Below are 19,912 nucleotides of genomic sequence, written 5' to 3' on the forward strand. Positions count from 1 at the left end.
TGTGTGTGGTGTTGTGTGTGGTGCTGTGTGTGTGGTGCTGTGTGTGTGGTGCGGTGTGTGTGGTGCTGTGTGTGTGTGTGGTGTTGTGTGTGTGGTGCTGTGTGTGTGGTGTTGTGTGTGGTGCTGTGTGTGTGGTGCTGTGTGTGTGGTGCTGTGCGTGCGGTGCTGTGTGTGTGGTGCTGTGTGCGCTGCTGTGTGTGGTGCTGTGTGTGTGGTGCTGTGTGTGTGGTGCTGTGTGTGCGGTGCTGTGTGCGCTGCTGTGTGTGCGGTGCTGTGTGTGCGGTGCGGTGCAGTGTGTACGGTGCGGTGCGGTGCGTACCTGTGCAGTAGGAGGCGCTGCGGCAGATGGAGGGGATGGGCTCCTGGCACAGCTTTCCCGCTTGCTCGTACGAGCAGTTCCGACAGCACGGGGAGTTACGGTCACTGAGCACGGAGGGGGGGGGGGGGGGCGCGTCACGAATCGCGGAGATGCACAAAGAGAGATGCATATTCTTGGGTTTTTTCGGTAAAGTCACGTAGGTAAAAAATAAAAATTAAAAGTAATAAAAGTAAAATTAAAATAAAATCACGACGTCTCGGAGGCAACACAAGCCTCCGTCTTCAGGTGGAGCCGTCACAGCACGCTCGCTGTATCAAGTAAATGAGAAATTCCAAGAGATCCGACCCCGTATATATACTGGTTGAGGGGGGAGGAGCCAGGGCAGGCCCCCTTTTTAAATCCTTTATATTAAGTTCGCTTGCTTGCTTGCTTGCTTACGACCGTGCAAATCTTTCGGTCGTTTTTTAACCCACTTCCCGTGATCCAATCGAGCTGAGGTTTTGCACACAGACTCGTTGTGCGTAACAATTCATTTTCGTGAAAAAAATTTTTCCAAAATTTTACACTGTTTAGGGAAAAAGTTTTAAATATTTAATTACCAATTGCTTAATGGTGGCAGACAATCATCTGACCCATAGGTGGCAGCCATCTCAAGCCAGAGGACGAGAGGACTCTAGCCGCCCGTTTCAAAGACCAATGTGGGCTGGGTTGTGGCCCATTGAACACGCATATAAAGGATTTATAGTGAAAAACTTTGTTTTTACGGGTTCATTTTTATTATTATGGTAAGGTTGGTGCGGCTGCAACTACGGCTAGTCTACACAAAGAGAGGTGCATGCCAGGGGGTGGGAGGGAGGGGAGGGGAGGGGAGTTTCGCACAGGGCACACCAAGTACTTAATAGAGTCATCTTCTTATTCTTAGGTTTTGTCGGTAAAGTCACGTAGGTAAAAAAATTTAATTAATATTATATTATTTTATTTTTATTTTATTAATTTAAATTTTTTACCTATGTGACTTTACCGAAAAAACCTAAGAATATGAATCCTTGCAGTCACGAAAGCTTCAAATCTAGAATTAAGTCATCTTCTTGGTTCTTTCGGTAAAGTCACGTAGAAGGGAAATAATAAAATAATAAAAATTAAACATAATAAAATACAATTCTCACGACGTTTCAGCCACAACGCAAGCAGCCGTCCTCAGGTGAAGAACAGGTCTGTCGGAAAGACAGCGTCCGAATGAACACCACCAAGCTTGGCAGTGAGTGAGTGAGTGAGCGAGTGAGTGAGTGAGCGGGTGAGCGAGTGAGCAAGTGCCTGAGTGCGAGAGTGAGTGAGTGAGCGAGTGAGCGAGTGTGCGAGTGAGTGAGTGCGTGAGTGTGCGAGTGAGTGAGTGAGTGTGCGAGTGAGTGAGTGAGCGAGCGAGCGGGTGAGCGAGCGAGCGAGCGGTTGAGCAAGCACGGTGCGCTACCTGCACAACTTCCCCGGGCGCAGCTTGCAGGTGTCGGTGCAGCAGGCGTCGTTGTGTGCGAACGCGGGTCCCGCGTCGCACTGCTCGCCCTCCTCCACGCGCGAGTTGCCGCACAGCTTCACCGTGCGCGGCAAGAAGCAGCGCGCCGACTTCGCCTCCAGCGTCTTGTGGATGGCGCGCTTGCTGCAGTTGGAGAACATCTGCAGGCGCAGCGGCAGCGGCGTCGGCGGCAGCAGGAGCGGCAGTATCAGTCATAGCAGAATCATCAGTAGCAGCAGCAGTATCAGCATCAACAGCAGCAGCATTATCAGTCATAGCAGAATCATCAGTAGCAGCAGCAGCAGTAGCAGCATCATCAGCAGCAGCAGTAGCAGCAACAGAAGCAGCAGTAGCAGCATCATCAGCAACGGCAGCAGTCGCAGCAACAGCAGCAGTAGCAACATCAGCAGCAGCAGTAGGAGCAGTAGCAGCAGCATTATCAGTAGTAACAGAATCATCAGTAGCAGCAGCAGCATCGGCATCAGCAGGAGCAGCAGTATTAGTAACAGCAGCATCATCAGCAGCAGTAGCAGCAGCAGTAGCAGCAGCAGCATCTACATCAGCCGCAACATCATAATGATGAGCAGCAGGGCAGCGTTGAAGCAGCAGGCTGCTGCGTCTGCAGCCCTGGCCAGGTCTGCAGGGCCGTTGTGTTCATCGCGGCTCAGTCTCAGCACGCTCAGCCTACCGCCGCACGCCGGCAGACTGACCATGATAGAATGGTGGGGGCGGGGGCGGGGGGGGAGTTCAAGGTGGTGGGATGGGAAACATGGCAATGAAGGTGGTGGTGGTGATGTGATGGTGGTGATGGTGGCGGTGGCAGTGACGTCAATGGTGGCGATGGTGATGATTATGGTGACGATGGCGATGGTGGTGGTGATGACGGTGGTGATGGTGATGATTATGGTGACAATGGCGATGGTGGTGGTGATGACGGTGGTGATGGTGATGATTATGGTGACGACGGCGATGGTGGTGGTGATGACGGTGGTGATGGTGATGATTATGGTGACGACGGCAATGGTGGTGGTGATGACGGTGGTGATGGTGATGATTATGGTGACGATGGCGATGGTGGTGGTGATGACGGTGGTGATGGTGATGATTATGGTGACGACGGCGATGGTGGTGGTGATGACGGTGGTGATGGTGATGATTATGGTGACGATGGCGATGGTGATGACGGTGATGATGGTGATGATTATGGTGACGGTGATAATGGTGGTGGTGGTGGTGACGGTGGTGATGGTGATGATTATGGCGACGATGGCGATGGTGGTGGTGACGGTGGTGATGGTGATGATTATGGTGACGACGGCGATGGTGGTGGTGGTGATGACGGTGGTGATGGTGATGATTATGGCGATGATGGCGATGGTGGTGACGGTGGTGATGGTGATGATTATGGCGATGATGGCGATGGTGGTGACGGTGGTGATGGTGATGATTATGGTGACGATGGCGATGGTGGTGGTGATGACGGTGGTGATGGTGATGATTATGGTGACGATGGCGATGGTGGTGGTGATGACGGTGGTGATGGTGATGATTATTGTGACGATGGCGATGGTGGTGGTGATGACGGTGGTGATGGTGATGATTATGGTGACGATGGCGGTGGTGGTGGTGGTGATGACGGTGGTGATGGTGATGATTATGGCGATGATGGCGGTGGTGGTGGTGGTGATGACGGTGGTGATGGTGATGATTATGGTGACGATGGCGATGGTGGTGGTGATGACGGTGGTGATGGTGATGATTATGGTGACGATGGCGATGGTGGTGGTGGTGACGGTGGTGATGGTGATGATTATGGTGACGATGGCGGTGGTGGTGGTGATGACGGTGGTGATGGTGATGATTATGGTGACGATGGCGGTGGTGGTGGTGACGGTGGTGATGGTGATGATTATGGTGACGATGGCGATGGTGGTGATGACGGTGGTGATGGTGATGATTATGGCGACGATGGCGATGGTGGTGGTGGTGACGGTGGTGATGGTGATGATTATGGTGACGATGGCGGTGGTGGTGGTGGTGATGACGGTGGTGATGGTGATGATTATGGCGACGATGGCGATGGTGGTGGTGGTGTTGACGGTGGTGATGGTGATGATTATGGTGACGATGGCGGTGGTGGTGACGGTGGTGATGGTGATGATTATGGCGACGATGGCGATGACGATGGTGTTGACGGTGGTGACGACGACGATGATGACGGTGGCGACGATAGTCATGACGATGATGGGGGGGGGGGGGGGGGTCAAGGCCGGGGGGGGGGGGGGTCCAGGCCAACACCACCTTGTTGTTCTCGTGGTCCCCGCTCACGGCGTAGGGATACATGACGAACTTCCCTCCGGCTTCGTCCGGGGCCGAGCACTCGGCGCTGTCGGGGTCGTGCTCCGCCCCAAAGTTGTGCCCAAACTCGTGGGTGGTCACCAAGTCTGCCTCCTGACAACGACGACAACAACGACGACAACAACAACAACAACCTCGTGGGTGGTCACCAAGTCTGCCTCCTGACAACGACGACAACAACAACAACAACAACAACAACAAACTCGTGGGTGGTCACCAAGTCTGCCTCCTGACAACGACGACAACAACAACAACAAACTCGTGGGTGGTCACCAAGTCTGCCTCCTGACAACAACAACAACAACAACGACAACAACAACAACAACAACGACAACAACAACGACAACAACAACAAACTCGTGGGTGGTCACCAAGTCTGCCTCCTGACAACAACAACAACAACGACAACAACAACAACGACAACAACAACAAACTCGTGGGTGGTCACCAAGTCTGCCTCCTGACAACGACGACGACAACCACAAACATCACACGCACACACAGCGGGACGTGTGCTGGGGAGACAAAGGTGACAGCACTTGCCCCAAAAGTTTGCTGAGGCTACACGGGGGATCTTTGTCGTTGGGTCTTAATCCTTTTATCAATGTGGCCACCTTTGTAAAAGTGTAGCTTACGGAAGACTTGGGCTTTTACAATTGTAAATGCTGTGGATGTACTCTCCAACACACGGCTGAAGCAGTAAAGCAATTGGCGCGTTGTTTACGTGACAAACCCTTGCTGGCTGCGTCGGGTGGTGGAGGGTTACGACACAAGCCCAGCTGCCTTTGTCTCCCCAGTGCAGATGTTTTACAAACCACCCAGGGTACTCGTTCAAGGCTAAGTGCTGTTAGCGAGCAGCACCTGTGAAGGTCGGAACGGCACACGAGGGGGTGGGGTGGCCAGCACCACGCCCGGCCGCCTTTGTCTCCCCAGTGGCGATGTCTTTCCAGACCACACCAGCTACTCATTTGAGGCCGAGTCGACCTGGGGGAGGCCCAGGACCGGTTCTAATATTTGCCACTCGTAATTGGCCGCGAGCGGGAAATCGAACTCGGGTTGCCGGTTTCGTCGCGCAGTGCGCTACCCATTGCACCACCCTCACACACGCACACACACACGCACGTACACACGCACACACGTACACACACGTACACACACGCACGCACGCACGCACACACACACACACACACGCACGCACGCACGCACGCACGCACACACACACACACGCACGCGCACACACACGCACACGCACGCACACACACACACGCACACACACACACACACGCACACGCGCACACACGCACACACACACACACGCACGCACGCACGCACACACACTCACACACGCACACACACACACACGCGCACACACACACTCACACACGCACACACGCACGCACACGCACGCACACGCACGCACACGCACGCACACGCACACACACGCACACACACGCACACACACACACGCACGCACGCACGCTCACACGCGCACACACACGCACGCACGCACACACACGCACGCACGCACACGCACGCACGCACGCACGCACGCTCACACGCGCACACACACGCACGCACACACACGCACGCACACACTCATGCACGCACACGCGTGTGTGCACACCTTGGTGAGGATGGTCTTCCCGTAGTTCATGGTGCTGGTGAGCCCGGTGTTGAGGAAGATATATTTTTTGGCTTGTTCGTTAAAGTAGCCTACACAAGCAAGCGCACGCAACATACACGTCACAACACGACACACATCGTCACAACACACGCATGCTGTCGGGGCAAGTGCCGTTAGCGAGCACCTGTGAAGGCCGGCACGGCACACGAGGGGTAGGTGGGTGGCCAGCACCACGCCCGGCCGCCTTTGTCTCACCAGTGGCGATGTTTACACATCGCACCAGGTTACTCATTTGAGGCCGAGTCGACCTAGGGGAGGCCCGGGACCGGTTCAGATAATCGTCACCGGTGTTGGCCGTGAGCGGGAATCGAACCCGGCTCGCGGGGTTCGTAGCGCAGCGTAGCGCTAACCGCTGCACCACCGCTCACATACAACAACAACAACCGCCATTCGCCACTAAGTGGCGGTGACGTCACCACGACGCTTGTGCCAGGCTCACATACATACGCACGCACGCACACGCACGCACACTAGCTTTGTGTGTGTGTGTGCGCCCACCACTCACTGGGCGTGCAGATGCCCCCCACGGCGCTGGTCTTGGGCGAGCCCACGTAGGCGAGGCCCAGCGTGCCCTGGCTGAAGTCCTGGTACGTGAAGAGGTGCGCCAGGCACACTTTGCGAGCGATCTCCGATACGTCGATGCTGAATTGCTGCTCTCACGTGAAAGCGCACGCACGCACACGCACGCACGCACACGCACGCACGCACACGCATGCACACACACGCACGCACACGCACGCACACGCACGCACACACACGCACGCACACGCACGCACACACACGCACGCACGCACACACACACACGCACGCGCACGCACGCACGCACACACACGCACGCACACACACGCACGCACACACGCGCACGCACGCACGCACACACACGCGCAGGCACGCACACATATGCGCACACACACACACGCGCGCGCGCACGTGTACACACGGGGCAAGTGCTGTTAGTGGAGCAGCACCTACGAAGGCCGGCACAGCACACGAGGAGTTGGGTGGCTAGCAGCACCACGCCCGACCGCATTGGCGATGTTTACACACCGCACCAGGTACTCATTTGAGGCCGAGTCAACCTAGGTGAGGCTCAGGGACCGTTTCAGATAATCGTCACCGTTGTTAGCCATGAGCGGGAATCTAACCCGGGCCGCCAGCTTTGTAGTGCAGCGTGCTGACCGCTACACTACCGCACGCACGCACGCACGCACACATGCACACACGCACGCACAAACGCACGCACACAGGCACGCACACACACACGCACGCACGCACTAACGCACGCACACACACACGCACGCACGCACACAGGCACGCACACACACACGCACGCACGCACTCACGCACGCACACAGGCACGCACGCACGCACACACGCACGCACGCACGCACGCACACACACGCACACACGCACGCACACACGCACGCACTCACGCACGCACGCACGCACGTCTTCCCTATGTACCCCCCCCCACCCCCCCCCCCCCCGAGTGGGCGAGCCCTGTCGGCAGCACCTCGAGCAGGGCCTTGACGTTCCACGCGGCGGCGCCCGGCGGGCTCGTGCCGTCCATGTTGTAGTGGCGCTTGCTGCTGCTGCCGGAGCTCACGGCCGTCGGCCGCTGGTGGACGATGATCTACGCACCACGCGGGGACCACGCGGGGACCACGCGGGGACCACGCGGGGAGACGCGTAAGGAGAGACACGCGGAGATGTGGGGACTCGCGCAGGGACGAGGGGAGAAGTGGTCAGATGTGGAGAGACACGAGGGACGCGCGGAGAGATGGGGAGGCGTGGGGAGACACGGGGAGGCGTGGGGAGACACGGGGAGGCGTGGGGAGACACGGGGAGGCGTGTGGAGACACGGGGAGACGTGGGGAGACACGGGGAGGCGTGGGGAGACACGGGGAGGCGTGGGGAGACACGGGGAGACATGGGGAGACACGGGGAGGCGTGTGGAGACACGGGGAGGCGTGGGGAGACACGGGGAGGCGTGTGGAGACACGGGGAGGCGTGGGGAGATACGGGGAGGCGTGTGGAGACACGGGGAGACGTGGGGAGACACGGGGAGGCGTGGGGAGACACGGGGAGGCGTGGGGAGACACGGGGAGACATGGGGAGACACGGGGAGGCGTGTGGAGACACGGGGAGGCGTGGGGAGACACGGGGAGGCGTGTGGAGACAAGGGGAGGCGTGGGGAGATACGGGGAGGCGTGTGGAGACACGGGGAGACGTGGGGAGACACGGGGAGGCGTGGGGAGACACGGGGAGGCGTGGGGAGACACGGGGAGGCGTGGGGAGACACGGGGAGACGTGGGGAGACACGGGGAGACGTGGGGAGACACGGGGAGGCGTGGGGAGACACGGGGAGGCGTGGGGAGACACGGGGAGACGTGGGGAGACACGGGGAGGCGTGGGGAGACACGGGGAGACGTGGGGAGACACGGGGAGACGTGGGGAGACACGGGGAGACGTGGGGAGACACGGGGAGGCGTGGGGAGACACGGGGAGGCGTGGGGAGACACGGCGAGACGTGTGGAGACACGGGGAGGCGTGGGGAGACACAGGGAGACGTGGGGAGACACGGGGAGGCGTGGGGAGACACGGGGAGGCGTGGGTCCTCACGTGGAGACGCAGGAAGGCACGCGAGGGGAAAGACGCAGAGACACAGGGGAGACGTGGGGACATACGAGGAGACAAGGGCATGTCTACTTTCGTGGTTGATGTGGGTGCTTATGTGGTAGTTGTTGTGGTCGTGGTTGTTGTGGTTGTTGTGGTGGTGGATAGCCCACCTGGTCGATCTGTAGTCCGTAGCCACGGTAGTTGTTGTTGTCCCACGTGGTGATGCGGTAAATGTCATCCACTCGGTCAATCAGCTCAATCTGCACACACACACACACCCGGACACAAAGACAAAGATCCCCCGTGTAGCTTCAACAGACTTTTGGGACAAGAGCTATTAGTGAGCGGCACCTATGAAGGCCGGCACAGAGACACGAGGGGGTGGGTGGCCGGCACCGCACCCGGCCGCCTTTGTCTCCCCAGTGGCGATGTTTACACATCGCACCGGGCACTCATTTGAGGCCGAGTCGACCTAGGGGAGGCTCAGGGACCGGTTCAGATAATCGTCACCGGTGTTGGCCGTGAGTGGAAATCGAACGCGGGTCACCGCGTTCGTAGCGCGAACCGCTGCACTACCGCTCCCCGACACGCACACACAGGTACAAACAGATGCACGCCCACACCAAAAACTAAACTATTTGCTATTTTACCAGCTAAGGCCAACCGAGCTGCGTGGATCTTTTTCAGAAGCGACCCGGCCACAAATGATAGCCCAACGTAGCGGCTCATCATCATCATCGTCATCGTCACGTGGACATTTACAGCAGCCAGCCAGAGGTAGTCAACATCTGACCACGTGGTGTCAACACAACCGTGCCCCCTGCTGGACTCACTCGGCAGTTGACGGTGCTGAGGTCATCCCCCCCGTGTCCCCCCGTGTCCCCCCATGTCCCCTCCCCCCGCGTTCCCCCCCCCCCCCCGTGCCCCCCCCCCGTATCACCCCCCCCACCCGTTGACCCCCTGCCGCGTGTCTCACGCTGTAGTTGACAGTGCTGCTCGTGTCCACCCATGTCACCCGCATGCCCCTTGCCCCCTCCCCCCGTATCCCCCCCCTCCCTCGGTGTGTCCCCCCCCCCGCATCACCCTCCCCCCGTGACCCCCCCGTGACCCCCCCGCCCCGCCCCTCACGAGATAGTTGACGGTGCTGCTCTCCTGGCTGCGCCCCATGTGCGTGAAGAAGCGGAAGTCGGCCACCAGCAGCAGCTTGCACGTGTCCTTGGGGGCCGCGGGGTCCGGGGAGCGGCGCGCCCTCGGGGGGCCCTCTACACGGGGGGGGGGGGGGGGGGGGATCCAGGGGTATCACGTGATCAGGGGGAGGGGACGGCGGGGGGGTGGGAGGGCGCTGGGGGGGGCGGGGATCGAACGCACCGCCCAATGGGAACGCGCCACGCACGGCGCTGCGCGAGCTGGGAAAGCGAACTCGGGTGGACTGGTCGATAGCGCAGCGCGCTAATTGCTGCGCCACCACTCGCCCTGTTTAGTCTGTGCCCTGGGGGCAAGGGAGTTCACTCGGCCCCCAGCCCTCCGGCTAGCGGGGCCCCCCGGCACGGTGGCACCGCCTGCACACGCGACGGCCACCCCACCGACGCACGCACCTGTACACACAAAGACAAAGATCCCGCCCCACCGTATAGCCTCAACAGGCTGTCGGCGGCAAGTGCTGTCGGGCCGAGTCGACACAGGAGAGGCCCGGGACCGATTCAGAAAAAGGTTCCAATATTCACCGCCACTCGTGACTTGGCAGCGCGCCCCGCACGCCCCGCACGCCCCGCACGCCCCGCACGCCGCCGTACCTGTGCGCTGCGGCGCCTCGGGCTCCCCGGTGGCCCCCCCCCCTGCGGCCCCCCCCCTCACCGGCCGGCACCCCCGGGCTGGTGATGCCGCAGAAGCGGTGCGCCGGCGAGGCGGCCCCGGCCGACAGGGGCCCGGCCGCGGGCCGCACGTCCACGCTGCGGTAGACCACCAGGCGGCCGTCGGCCGCCGTGCCGTTAGTCAGCCTCCACAGGGGCTGGCGGGGGGGAGGGGAGACGGGAAACATTGTGATGAAGGTGGTGGGGTGTTGGTGGCGGTGGTGATGATGGTGGTGGCGGTGATAGTGAGATCAACGGTGGTGACGATGGTGGCGCTGGTTGAGCCATGGGGATCTCCATGCGGTACTTGTGGAATTGGCCGATTATGGCGACGATGGTGGTGACGATGGTAATGATGGTGAATGATGAGCACCTCCATGTAGCACTCGTGAAATTGACGGATGATCGTGACGATGGTGGTGACCGATGATCACCTCCACAAGGTATTCTTGGGCCTTGGCTGATGATTGCGACGATGGTAATGATGATGGTGGTGACGATGGTGATGATGATGGTGGTGACGATGGTGACAATGGTGATGATGATGGTGGTGACGATGGTGACGATGGTGATGATGATGGTGGTGATGATGGTCATGATGATGGTGATGATGACGATGGTGGTGATGATGGTGGTGACGATGGTGATGATGATGGTGGTGATGATGGTCACAATGGTGATGATGGTGATGATGATGGTGATGGTCATGATGGTGATGATGGTGGTGATGATGATGATGGTGGTGATGATGATGTTGATGGTGGTGTTGATGATGGTCACGATGGTGATGATGGTGGTGATGATGATTATGGTGACGATGGTGATGATGATGGTGGTGACGATGGTGACGATGGCGATGATGACGATGGTGACGATGGTGATGATGATGGTGGTGATGATGGTCATGATGATGGTGATGATGGTGATGATGACGATGGTGGTGATGATGGTGGTGACGATGGTGATGATGATGGTGGTGATGATGGTCACAATGGTGATGATGGTGATGATGATGGTCACGATGGTGATGATGATGGTGATGATGATGGTGGTGATGATGATGATGGTGGTGATGATGATGTTGATGGTGGTGTTGATGGTGGTGACGATGGTGTTGATGGTGGTGACCACCTCCACGTGGTATTCTTGGCCTTGGCTGATGATCCGCGCTGTGAAATCATCGTGGTCCAAGTGGGCCTGTACTCGTGAACCCTGCTCACCTGTACATCACCGCATCATCGCCACATCACAAACATCAACACATCACATCGTCACATTCAATCAACACATCACCAAATTTTATTCTGTTTTCTCGACAGACCTGTTCTTCACCTGAGGACGGCTGCCTGCGTTGTGGCCGAAACGTCGTGAGAATTATTTTATTATGTTTAATTTTTATTATTTTATTACTTCCATTCTACGTGACTTTACCGAAAGAACCAAGAAGATGAACACATCACCACATCACGCATTACATGAACACCAACTACATTAACACGTCCCAGACATATCAATAGATTTAGAAGCGTTGCAGGTTGACTGACGTGCCAGCAGAGGTCGCAAACGGGTTTTGATTCCTTACCTGTACCCGGCCGCACCAGGGTCGCAAACGGGTACTCGTACCCTACCCGTACCCGTACCCTACTCGGCCGGGTACGGGTACGGTACGGGTATCGGGTACCTGTTTGCGACCTCTGGGATGAAGCCATGTTGCAGGCGCGGGTGGGTTGATTCTAGGAACTTGAATTGTGAGAAGAGACAAGACGTTGGGAAATGAGTGACAAACGGTGACTCACCAGTGACTCACGGCCTACCCGTACCCGGCCACACCAGGGTCGCAAACGGGTACGGGTAGCCGGGTATCGGGTAGGGTACGGGTATCGGGTACCCGGTTGCGACCTCTGCGTGCCAGGCTAGGTGCAGGAGGTCACGGGACAAACCCGGGCGTTGTTGACCCAGGTTAACCGACCGAGACGACTGCCAGAAGCTCCGCTTGTACCGCCCGCCAGCAGCGTCAGGGGGCGGGGGGCGGGGGATGGGGAGAGATGGGGGGGGGATGGGGGGGGGGATGGGGGGGGGGCCCCCCACCACTCTCACCGAGCACGGATCCGCTGTAGAAGGAGTGTGTGTCGACGGGGATGCTCCTCACGCGGCCGCCCTCCCCCCACAACTCGGCACGGAACGTGGGCGTGAAGAGCGCGCCGTTGGGAATCAGCAGGAGACGGAAATCCCTGCGGGACGCACAAAGACAAAGATCCCCCGTATAGCCTTTCACAGACTGTAGGGGCAAGTGCTGTTAGCGAGCACCCATGGAGAACGGCACTGTGGCACACGAGGGGGTGGGTGGCCAGCACCACGCCCGGCCGCCTTTGGCTCCCCAGTGGGGATGTTTTGCACACCGCACCGGGTACTCATTTGAAGCTGAGTCGACCTAGGGGAGGCCCAGTATCCGGTTCAGATAATCGTCACTGGTGTTGGCCGCGAGCGGAAATCGAACCTGGGTCGCCAGGTTCGTAGCGCAGCGCGCTAACCACTGCACTACCGTTCCCACCATGACACACACACACGCACACACAGACACAGGCACAAAGACAAAGACCCCCCTGTAAAGCCTCAATGGACCGTTTGGGGCAAGTGCTGTATACGTCCAGGCCCAACGTTATTCTAGATTTAATACATCATTTTTTATATTTATCAAACAGCTTATCAGCAAGCTAGCGTGCCACATGCTCAAGCAGGAAACCCGTGTTCCTCTTCACACGTGCCCAGAAGAAGCTGCATAACCGCCCGGCGTTTAACGATTTCCAAGTTTGGCTTCTACTTTCCGACGGACGGCTGCAGGGCCCCGCCCTTGTGCGCGTTCCCGTTTCGTCGTCGTTCACGCGAACAGCAGCAGCAGCAGCAGCCCCTTGGGTTGAGGGCCCCACCACATCAAGTGATTATCTGAGTATATATCTTAATTCTAGATTTGAAGCTTTCGTGACTGCAATGATTCATACTCCTAGGTTTTTTCGGTAAAGTCACGTAGGTAAAACATTAAAATTAATGAAAGTAAAATAAAACAAAATAAAAATCACGACGTTTCGGAGGCAACACAAGTCTCCGTCATCAGGTGGGACCGTCACAGCCGAATTAGCTGCATCAAGTGTGTTGCCTCCGAAACGTCGTGATTTTTATTTTTATTTTGTTTTATTTTACTTTCATTAATTTTAATGTTTTACCTACGTGACTTTACCGAAAAAACCTAGGAGTATGAGTATATATCGCTACGCTGGTCAGTAGCCGTAAGGGGGGGGGGGGGTGGGGGGGAGTGCCGGTGGGGGCGGTGGGCAGCGTGAAGAGGAAGGAGTGGGCAGCTGTGACCCAAAGTTGACCTCGAGTCGTGCGCTCGCCGCCGCTCCACCGTGTGTCATCGTGCCGGTCGCCGTGCGCTGTCCGACGGCCGCGTCGCACGAGCACAAACAAGACGTGCGTGCGTGTGCGCGGTGGTGTAGCGGCAGGCAAGGCTGCGTTGGCTGGGTCATGTCGCCCGCATGCCCAGCCACCGCATGCCTAAACACCTTTTTTTCGGCCGGATCGAGGGGGCTAAACGGGCGCGGCACGGGCTAGAGAAGAGATGGAGTGATGTGGTACAGGAGGACGTGGAGCTGAGTGGACTTGCCTATGACTGGTACCAGCGGTGTCAAGATCGGCCTCAGTGGAGGAGGCTCGTGAAGGACGCTACTGGGCAGTTGGAGGCAGTCGCCCTCCAACAACAACGGAGGGCGGAGGAGCGACGCTCACAACAACGAGCGGAGCGCCGGGTGGCTAAAGCACAGCAAGTTGGTACAGTAGGGGGCACAGGTGGTGCATCAACCAGTGATTTCAGTCAATCAACACATGGCACCTGCTGGGTCTGCCCCGTGACCTCCTGCCAGCGGGCGTTCGACACTTCACGTGGCCTCAACGTGCACACAAGCCTGGCACAAGCGCCGTGGTGACGTCACCGCCACTTACTGGCGAATGACGGTTGTTGTTGTTTAAACGTATAACCGCTCACGAACACCGGTGGGCCTCGCCTAGGTCGACTTAGCCTCGATTGAGTACCTGGTGCGATGTCTAAACATCGCCACTGGGGAGACAAAGGTGGCCGGGCGTGGTGCTGGCCACCCACCCCCTCGTGTGCCCTGCCGGCCTTCATCGGTGCTACTCGCCAACAGCACTTGCCCCAAAAGTCTATTAAAGGCTATACGGGGGGATCTGTGTTTGTGTGGTGTTGATGGGGAACGGTGGTGCAGTGGTTAGCATGCTGTGCTACAAACCGGTGACCCAAGTTCGATTCCTGCTCACATCCAACACCGGTTCAGACAAGAGTCACCGATGTTGCTGCTTGTGAGTGGGAATCGACCGCGGGTCGCTGGGCTCGTCGCACAGGACGCTCAAACCACTCACACAAACTATCTGCAGACACACACTCTACACACAAACTCTCTACACACACACACTCTGCACACACACATACACTCTGCACACACACACTCTGCACACACACACAAACTCTCTACACACACACAAACTCTCTACACACACACAAACTCTACACACACACACATACACTCTGCACACACACACTCTCTGCACACACACACACACTCTCTACACACACACTCTGCACACACACACTCTGCACACACACAAACTCTCTACACACACACACTCTGCACACACACATACACTCTGCACACACACACTCTGCACACACACACAAACTCTCTACACACACACAAACTCTCTACACACACACAAACTCTACACACACACATACACTCTGCACACACACACTCTCTACACACACACAAACTCTCTACACACACACACTCTCTGCACACACACACTCACTCTCTGCACACACACACTCACTCTCTGCACACACACACACTCACACTCTGCACACACACACACACACACTCTCTGCACACACACACTCACTCTCTGCACACACACACACACACACTCTCTGCACACACACACTCACTCTCTGCACACACACACACACTCACTCTCTGCACACACACACACACTCACTCTCTGCACACACACACACACTCTCTGCACACACACACTCACTCTCTGCACACTCACACACACTCTCTGCACACTCACACACACTCTCTGCACACACACACTCTCTGCACACACACACACACACACTCTCTGCACACACACACACTCACACTCTGCACACACACACACACACTCTCTGCACACACACACACACACTCACACTCTGCACACACACACACTCACTCTCTGCACACACACACACTCACACTCTGCACACACACACACACACTCTGCACACACACACACTCACACTCTGCACACACACACACACACTCTCTGCACACACACACACTCACTCTCTGCACACACACACACTCACACTCTGCACACACACACACACACTCTGCACACACACACACTCACTCTCTGCACACACACACACACACTCACTCTCTGCACACACACACACACACACTCTCTGCACACACACACACACACTCTCTGCACACACACACTCTCTGCACACACACACACACACACTCACTCTCTGCACACACACACACTCACTCTCTGCACACACACACACACTCTCTGCACACACACACTCACTCTCTACACACACACTCACTCTCACTCTCTGCACACACACACTCTCTGCACACACACACACACTCTCTGCACACACACACACTCTCTGCACACACACACACACACACTCTCTGCACACACACACACACACACTCTCTGCACACACACACACTCTCTGCACACACACACACTCACTCTCTGCACACACACACACACACACTCTCTGCACACACACACACTCTCTGCACACACACACACACACACTCTCTGCACACACACACACTCTCTGCACACACACACACTCACTCTCTGCACACACACACACACACACTCTCTGCACACACACACACTCTCTGCACACACACACACACTCACTCTCTGCACACACACACACACACACTCTCTGCACACACACACACACTCACTCTCTGCACACACACACACACTCACTCTCTGCACACACACACACACACACTCTCTGCACACACACTCTCTGCACACACACACACTCACTCTCTGCACAACACACACACACTCACTCTCTGCACACACACACACACTCTCTGCACACACACACACACGCTGCCGAAGTTCGCCAGCGAGGCCCTGGGCTTACCTGTCGAGGGCCGAAAATGTGAGGGACCTCTCGAGGGAAGCGGGAGCCCCCAGGGCCCGGCGAGACACGGAGTGGGCGAGCTCCCCCAGGGACAGCACGCTGTAGTGGAGCAGCATGCGCGACAGGTCCTGCTCTACGCACGCCACAGCAGCACCAACAGCACCACCGTCGTTAGCGTCGTCGTCGTCGTCGTCATTAACACAAGCAGCGCTGTCGTCAACAATGCCGTCACCATTGTCGCTAAGAACAACATCATCACTTTCACCGTTATGATCGTCGCCATTGATACCAGTGCCGCTGTCTTCACCATCATCATCATCATCACGATCGTCATCAACGACATCACCACCATCATCATCGTCGTCATTGATACCAGTGCCGCTGTCTTCACCATCATCATCATCACGATCGTCATCAACGACATCACCACCATCATCATCGTCGTCATTGATACCAGCTGTTTTCACCATCATCATCATCACGATCGTCATCAACGACATCACCACCATCATCATCGTCGTCATTAGTACCAGTTCCACCATCTTCACCATCATCATAATCACGATCGTCATCAACAACATCACCATCATCATCATCACGATCGTCATTAACGACATCACCACCATCATCATCGTCGTCATTAATACCAGTTCCGCCGTCTTCACCATCATCATCACGATCGTCATCAACGACATCACCATCATCATCATCACGATCGTCATCAACGACATCACCACCATCATCATCGTCGTCATTAGTACCAGTTCCACCATCTTCACCATCATCATAATCACGATCGTCATCAACAACATCACCATCATCATCATCATCACGATCGTCATCAACGACATCACCACCATCATCATCGTCGTCATTAATACCAGTTCCGCCGCCTTCACCATCATCATCACGATCGTCATCAAAAACATAACCACCATCATCATCGTCGTCATTAATACCAGTACCGCTATCTTCACCATCATCATCATCATCACGATCGTCATCAACGACATCACTTTCACCATCATCATCGTCGTCATTAACACCAGTTCCGCCATCTTCAACAACACCGTCACCATTATCATCATCAACAACATCACCACCATCATCATCACGATCCTCATCAACGACATCACCACCATCATCATCACCGTCGTCATTAACACCAGTACCGCCATCTTCAACAACACCGTCACCATTATCACATCATCAATATGACCACTTACATCATCACAATTACCACCTACAACACCAAAGTCAAACGTGCCCCACACATAACCTACACCTTGGCTCTTTCGGTAAAGTCACCTAGTTAGAAATTCAATTAAATAAAACAAATCACGACGCTTCGATTGCAACACAAGCAATCTTCATCAGGTGGGAAAACCACAGCAAGAAGAATTTGCTCAAGTGTTGTGAGGGAGCGTCAATGAAGGCCGGAATGGCACAGAAGGAGGGTGGGTGGCCACTGTTGTTGTTCATGAGCCCGGATTGATCTCAGGTCGCCGGGTGTCGGAGCACGGTGCGCTAACCACTGCACCACCACTCCCCAAAGACAAAGACCCCCACTATAGCCTTAACAGACTGTTGGGGAAAGTGCTGTTAGCGAGCACCTATGAAGGCCGGCACTGCACACGAAGGAGTGGGTGGCCAGCACCACGCCCGACCACCTTTGTCTCCCCAGTGGCGATGTTTACACATTACACCAGGTACTCATTTGAGGCTGAGTCGACCTACAACGCCATCACCACCATCACCAACATACACACAACGACATCGCCATCACCGACCTACAGATAACGATATCATCATCATCACCGACATCGCCTCAAATAAAATCGGTTTACAGAAGTGTGAACAACAACAACGATCTGAACGTGTCTACAGATGCGACTGCACCTCCACCACCACCACCACCATCATCTACGTGAGTCTGTGGGTCTCTACATGAGACCACACATGAGCTGAACCACTGTGAAATCTATGCGGCTCTATGAATCCCAGTGTGAGTATGTAGGACTCAATGCGAGTCTGTGGGTCTCTACATGAGACCACACACGAGCTTAACAAATGTGAAATATATGCGGCTCTATGATTCCCAGTGTGAGTATGTAGGACTCAATGCGAGTCTGTGGGTCTCTACGCGAGTCCATGAGTCACTCAGTGAAACCAAACACGAGCTGAACCACTGTAAAATCTATGCGGCTCTATGATTCCCAGTGTGAGTATGTAGGACTCCATGTGAGTCTGTGGGTCTCTACATGAGTCCATGAGTCTTTGGGTCTCTACGCGAGTCCATGAGTCACTCAGTGAGACCTCACACGAGCTGAACCACTGTGAAATCTATGCAGCTCTATGAATCCCAGTGTGAGCATGTAGGACTCCATGCGAGTCTGTGGGTCTCTCCGCGAGTCCGTGAGTCACTCAGTGAGACCACTACAGAGCAATGAACCCATTGCCAACTCGGAACAATTGACATAACATCAACAGAGCCATTTCCTGGCAAGACTCATCTCTCTGGACGTTACAGCCTCATGAGTTACTCACTTCCGATTAGCACGGTTTGCTACGTGCGGTGCGAAAGCAGTTCGATCAGCCATGAACCAGAGAGGCTAACAGCGTAATTGGCCATACATCCCAATGCTGAAATATTACCTGCAGATTAAATTAAAAACGGATTTTTTTTATTTGACCAGGTAAGGCCCACTACGCTATGTAGCTCTGTGGCTATCACAAATGCTAGCTCACAACGAAGTGGCTTATCACGTGGAAATCTATAGCAGCCAAATACTCTAAACGCGTGATGCTGATTTTAAATGTGGAGGGGAAAACCAGAGGACCCAGAGACAAAATCCACGCCCCCACGGGGGGAGAGAGAGAGAGAGACACGCAAACTCCAAATATACAACACCCATGCGCCTCGTGTATACCCGGCGAGGTAGTAAACATCTCCAAGCCACCGTGGCGCCCCAGATTCCTCAACTGGATTCACACAGCAGCAGCAGTGGCAGCAGCAGCAGTGGTAGCAGCAGCAGCAGCGGCAGCGGCAGCAGCAGCAGCAGCGGCAGCGGCAGCAGCAGCAGCGGCAGCGGCAGCAGCAGCAGTGGCAGCAGCAGCGGCAGCAGCAGTGGCAGCAGCAGCGGCAGCAGCAGCAGCAGCAGTGGTAGCAGCAGCAGCAGTGGCAGCAGTGGCAGCAGCAGCAGCGGCAGCAGCAGTGGCAGCAGCAGCGGCAGCAGCAGCAGCAGTAGCAGCAGCAGCAGCAGCAACAGCAGCAGTGGCAGCAGCAGCAGCAGCAGTAGCGGCAGCAGCAGTGGCAGCAGCAGCCGCA

At 56.3% G+C, this 19,912-nt stretch overlaps 1 protein-coding gene across 1 annotated transcript in view; it reads right to left on the reverse strand.

Annotated features, from left to right (window-relative positions):
* Positions 1–19,912, reverse strand: part of LOC144940613 (disintegrin and metalloproteinase domain-containing protein 17-like) — a 45,124-nt gene that overhangs the window by 21,864 nt on the left and 3,348 nt on the right. The window contains 13 exon segments of the mRNA XM_078866869.1: positions 320–423; positions 1,788–1,987; positions 4,128–4,277; positions 5,809–5,897; positions 6,374–6,518; positions 7,382–7,501; positions 8,658–8,747; positions 9,616–9,749; positions 10,281–10,426; positions 10,428–10,495; positions 11,469–11,557; positions 12,435–12,568; positions 16,585–16,717. Of these exon segments, the coding sequence (XP_078722995.1) occupies positions 320–423; positions 1,788–1,987; positions 4,128–4,277; positions 5,809–5,897; positions 6,374–6,518; positions 7,382–7,501; positions 8,658–8,747; positions 9,616–9,749; positions 10,281–10,426; positions 10,428–10,495; positions 11,469–11,557; positions 12,435–12,568; positions 16,585–16,717 (1,602 nt within the window).

Source organism: Lampetra fluviatilis, chromosome 23, assembly GCF_964198595.1.
Source record: "Lampetra fluviatilis chromosome 23, kcLamFluv1.1, whole genome shotgun sequence".
In the NCBI taxonomy this organism is placed as follows: domain Eukaryota; kingdom Metazoa; phylum Chordata; class Hyperoartia; order Petromyzontiformes; family Petromyzontidae; genus Lampetra; species Lampetra fluviatilis.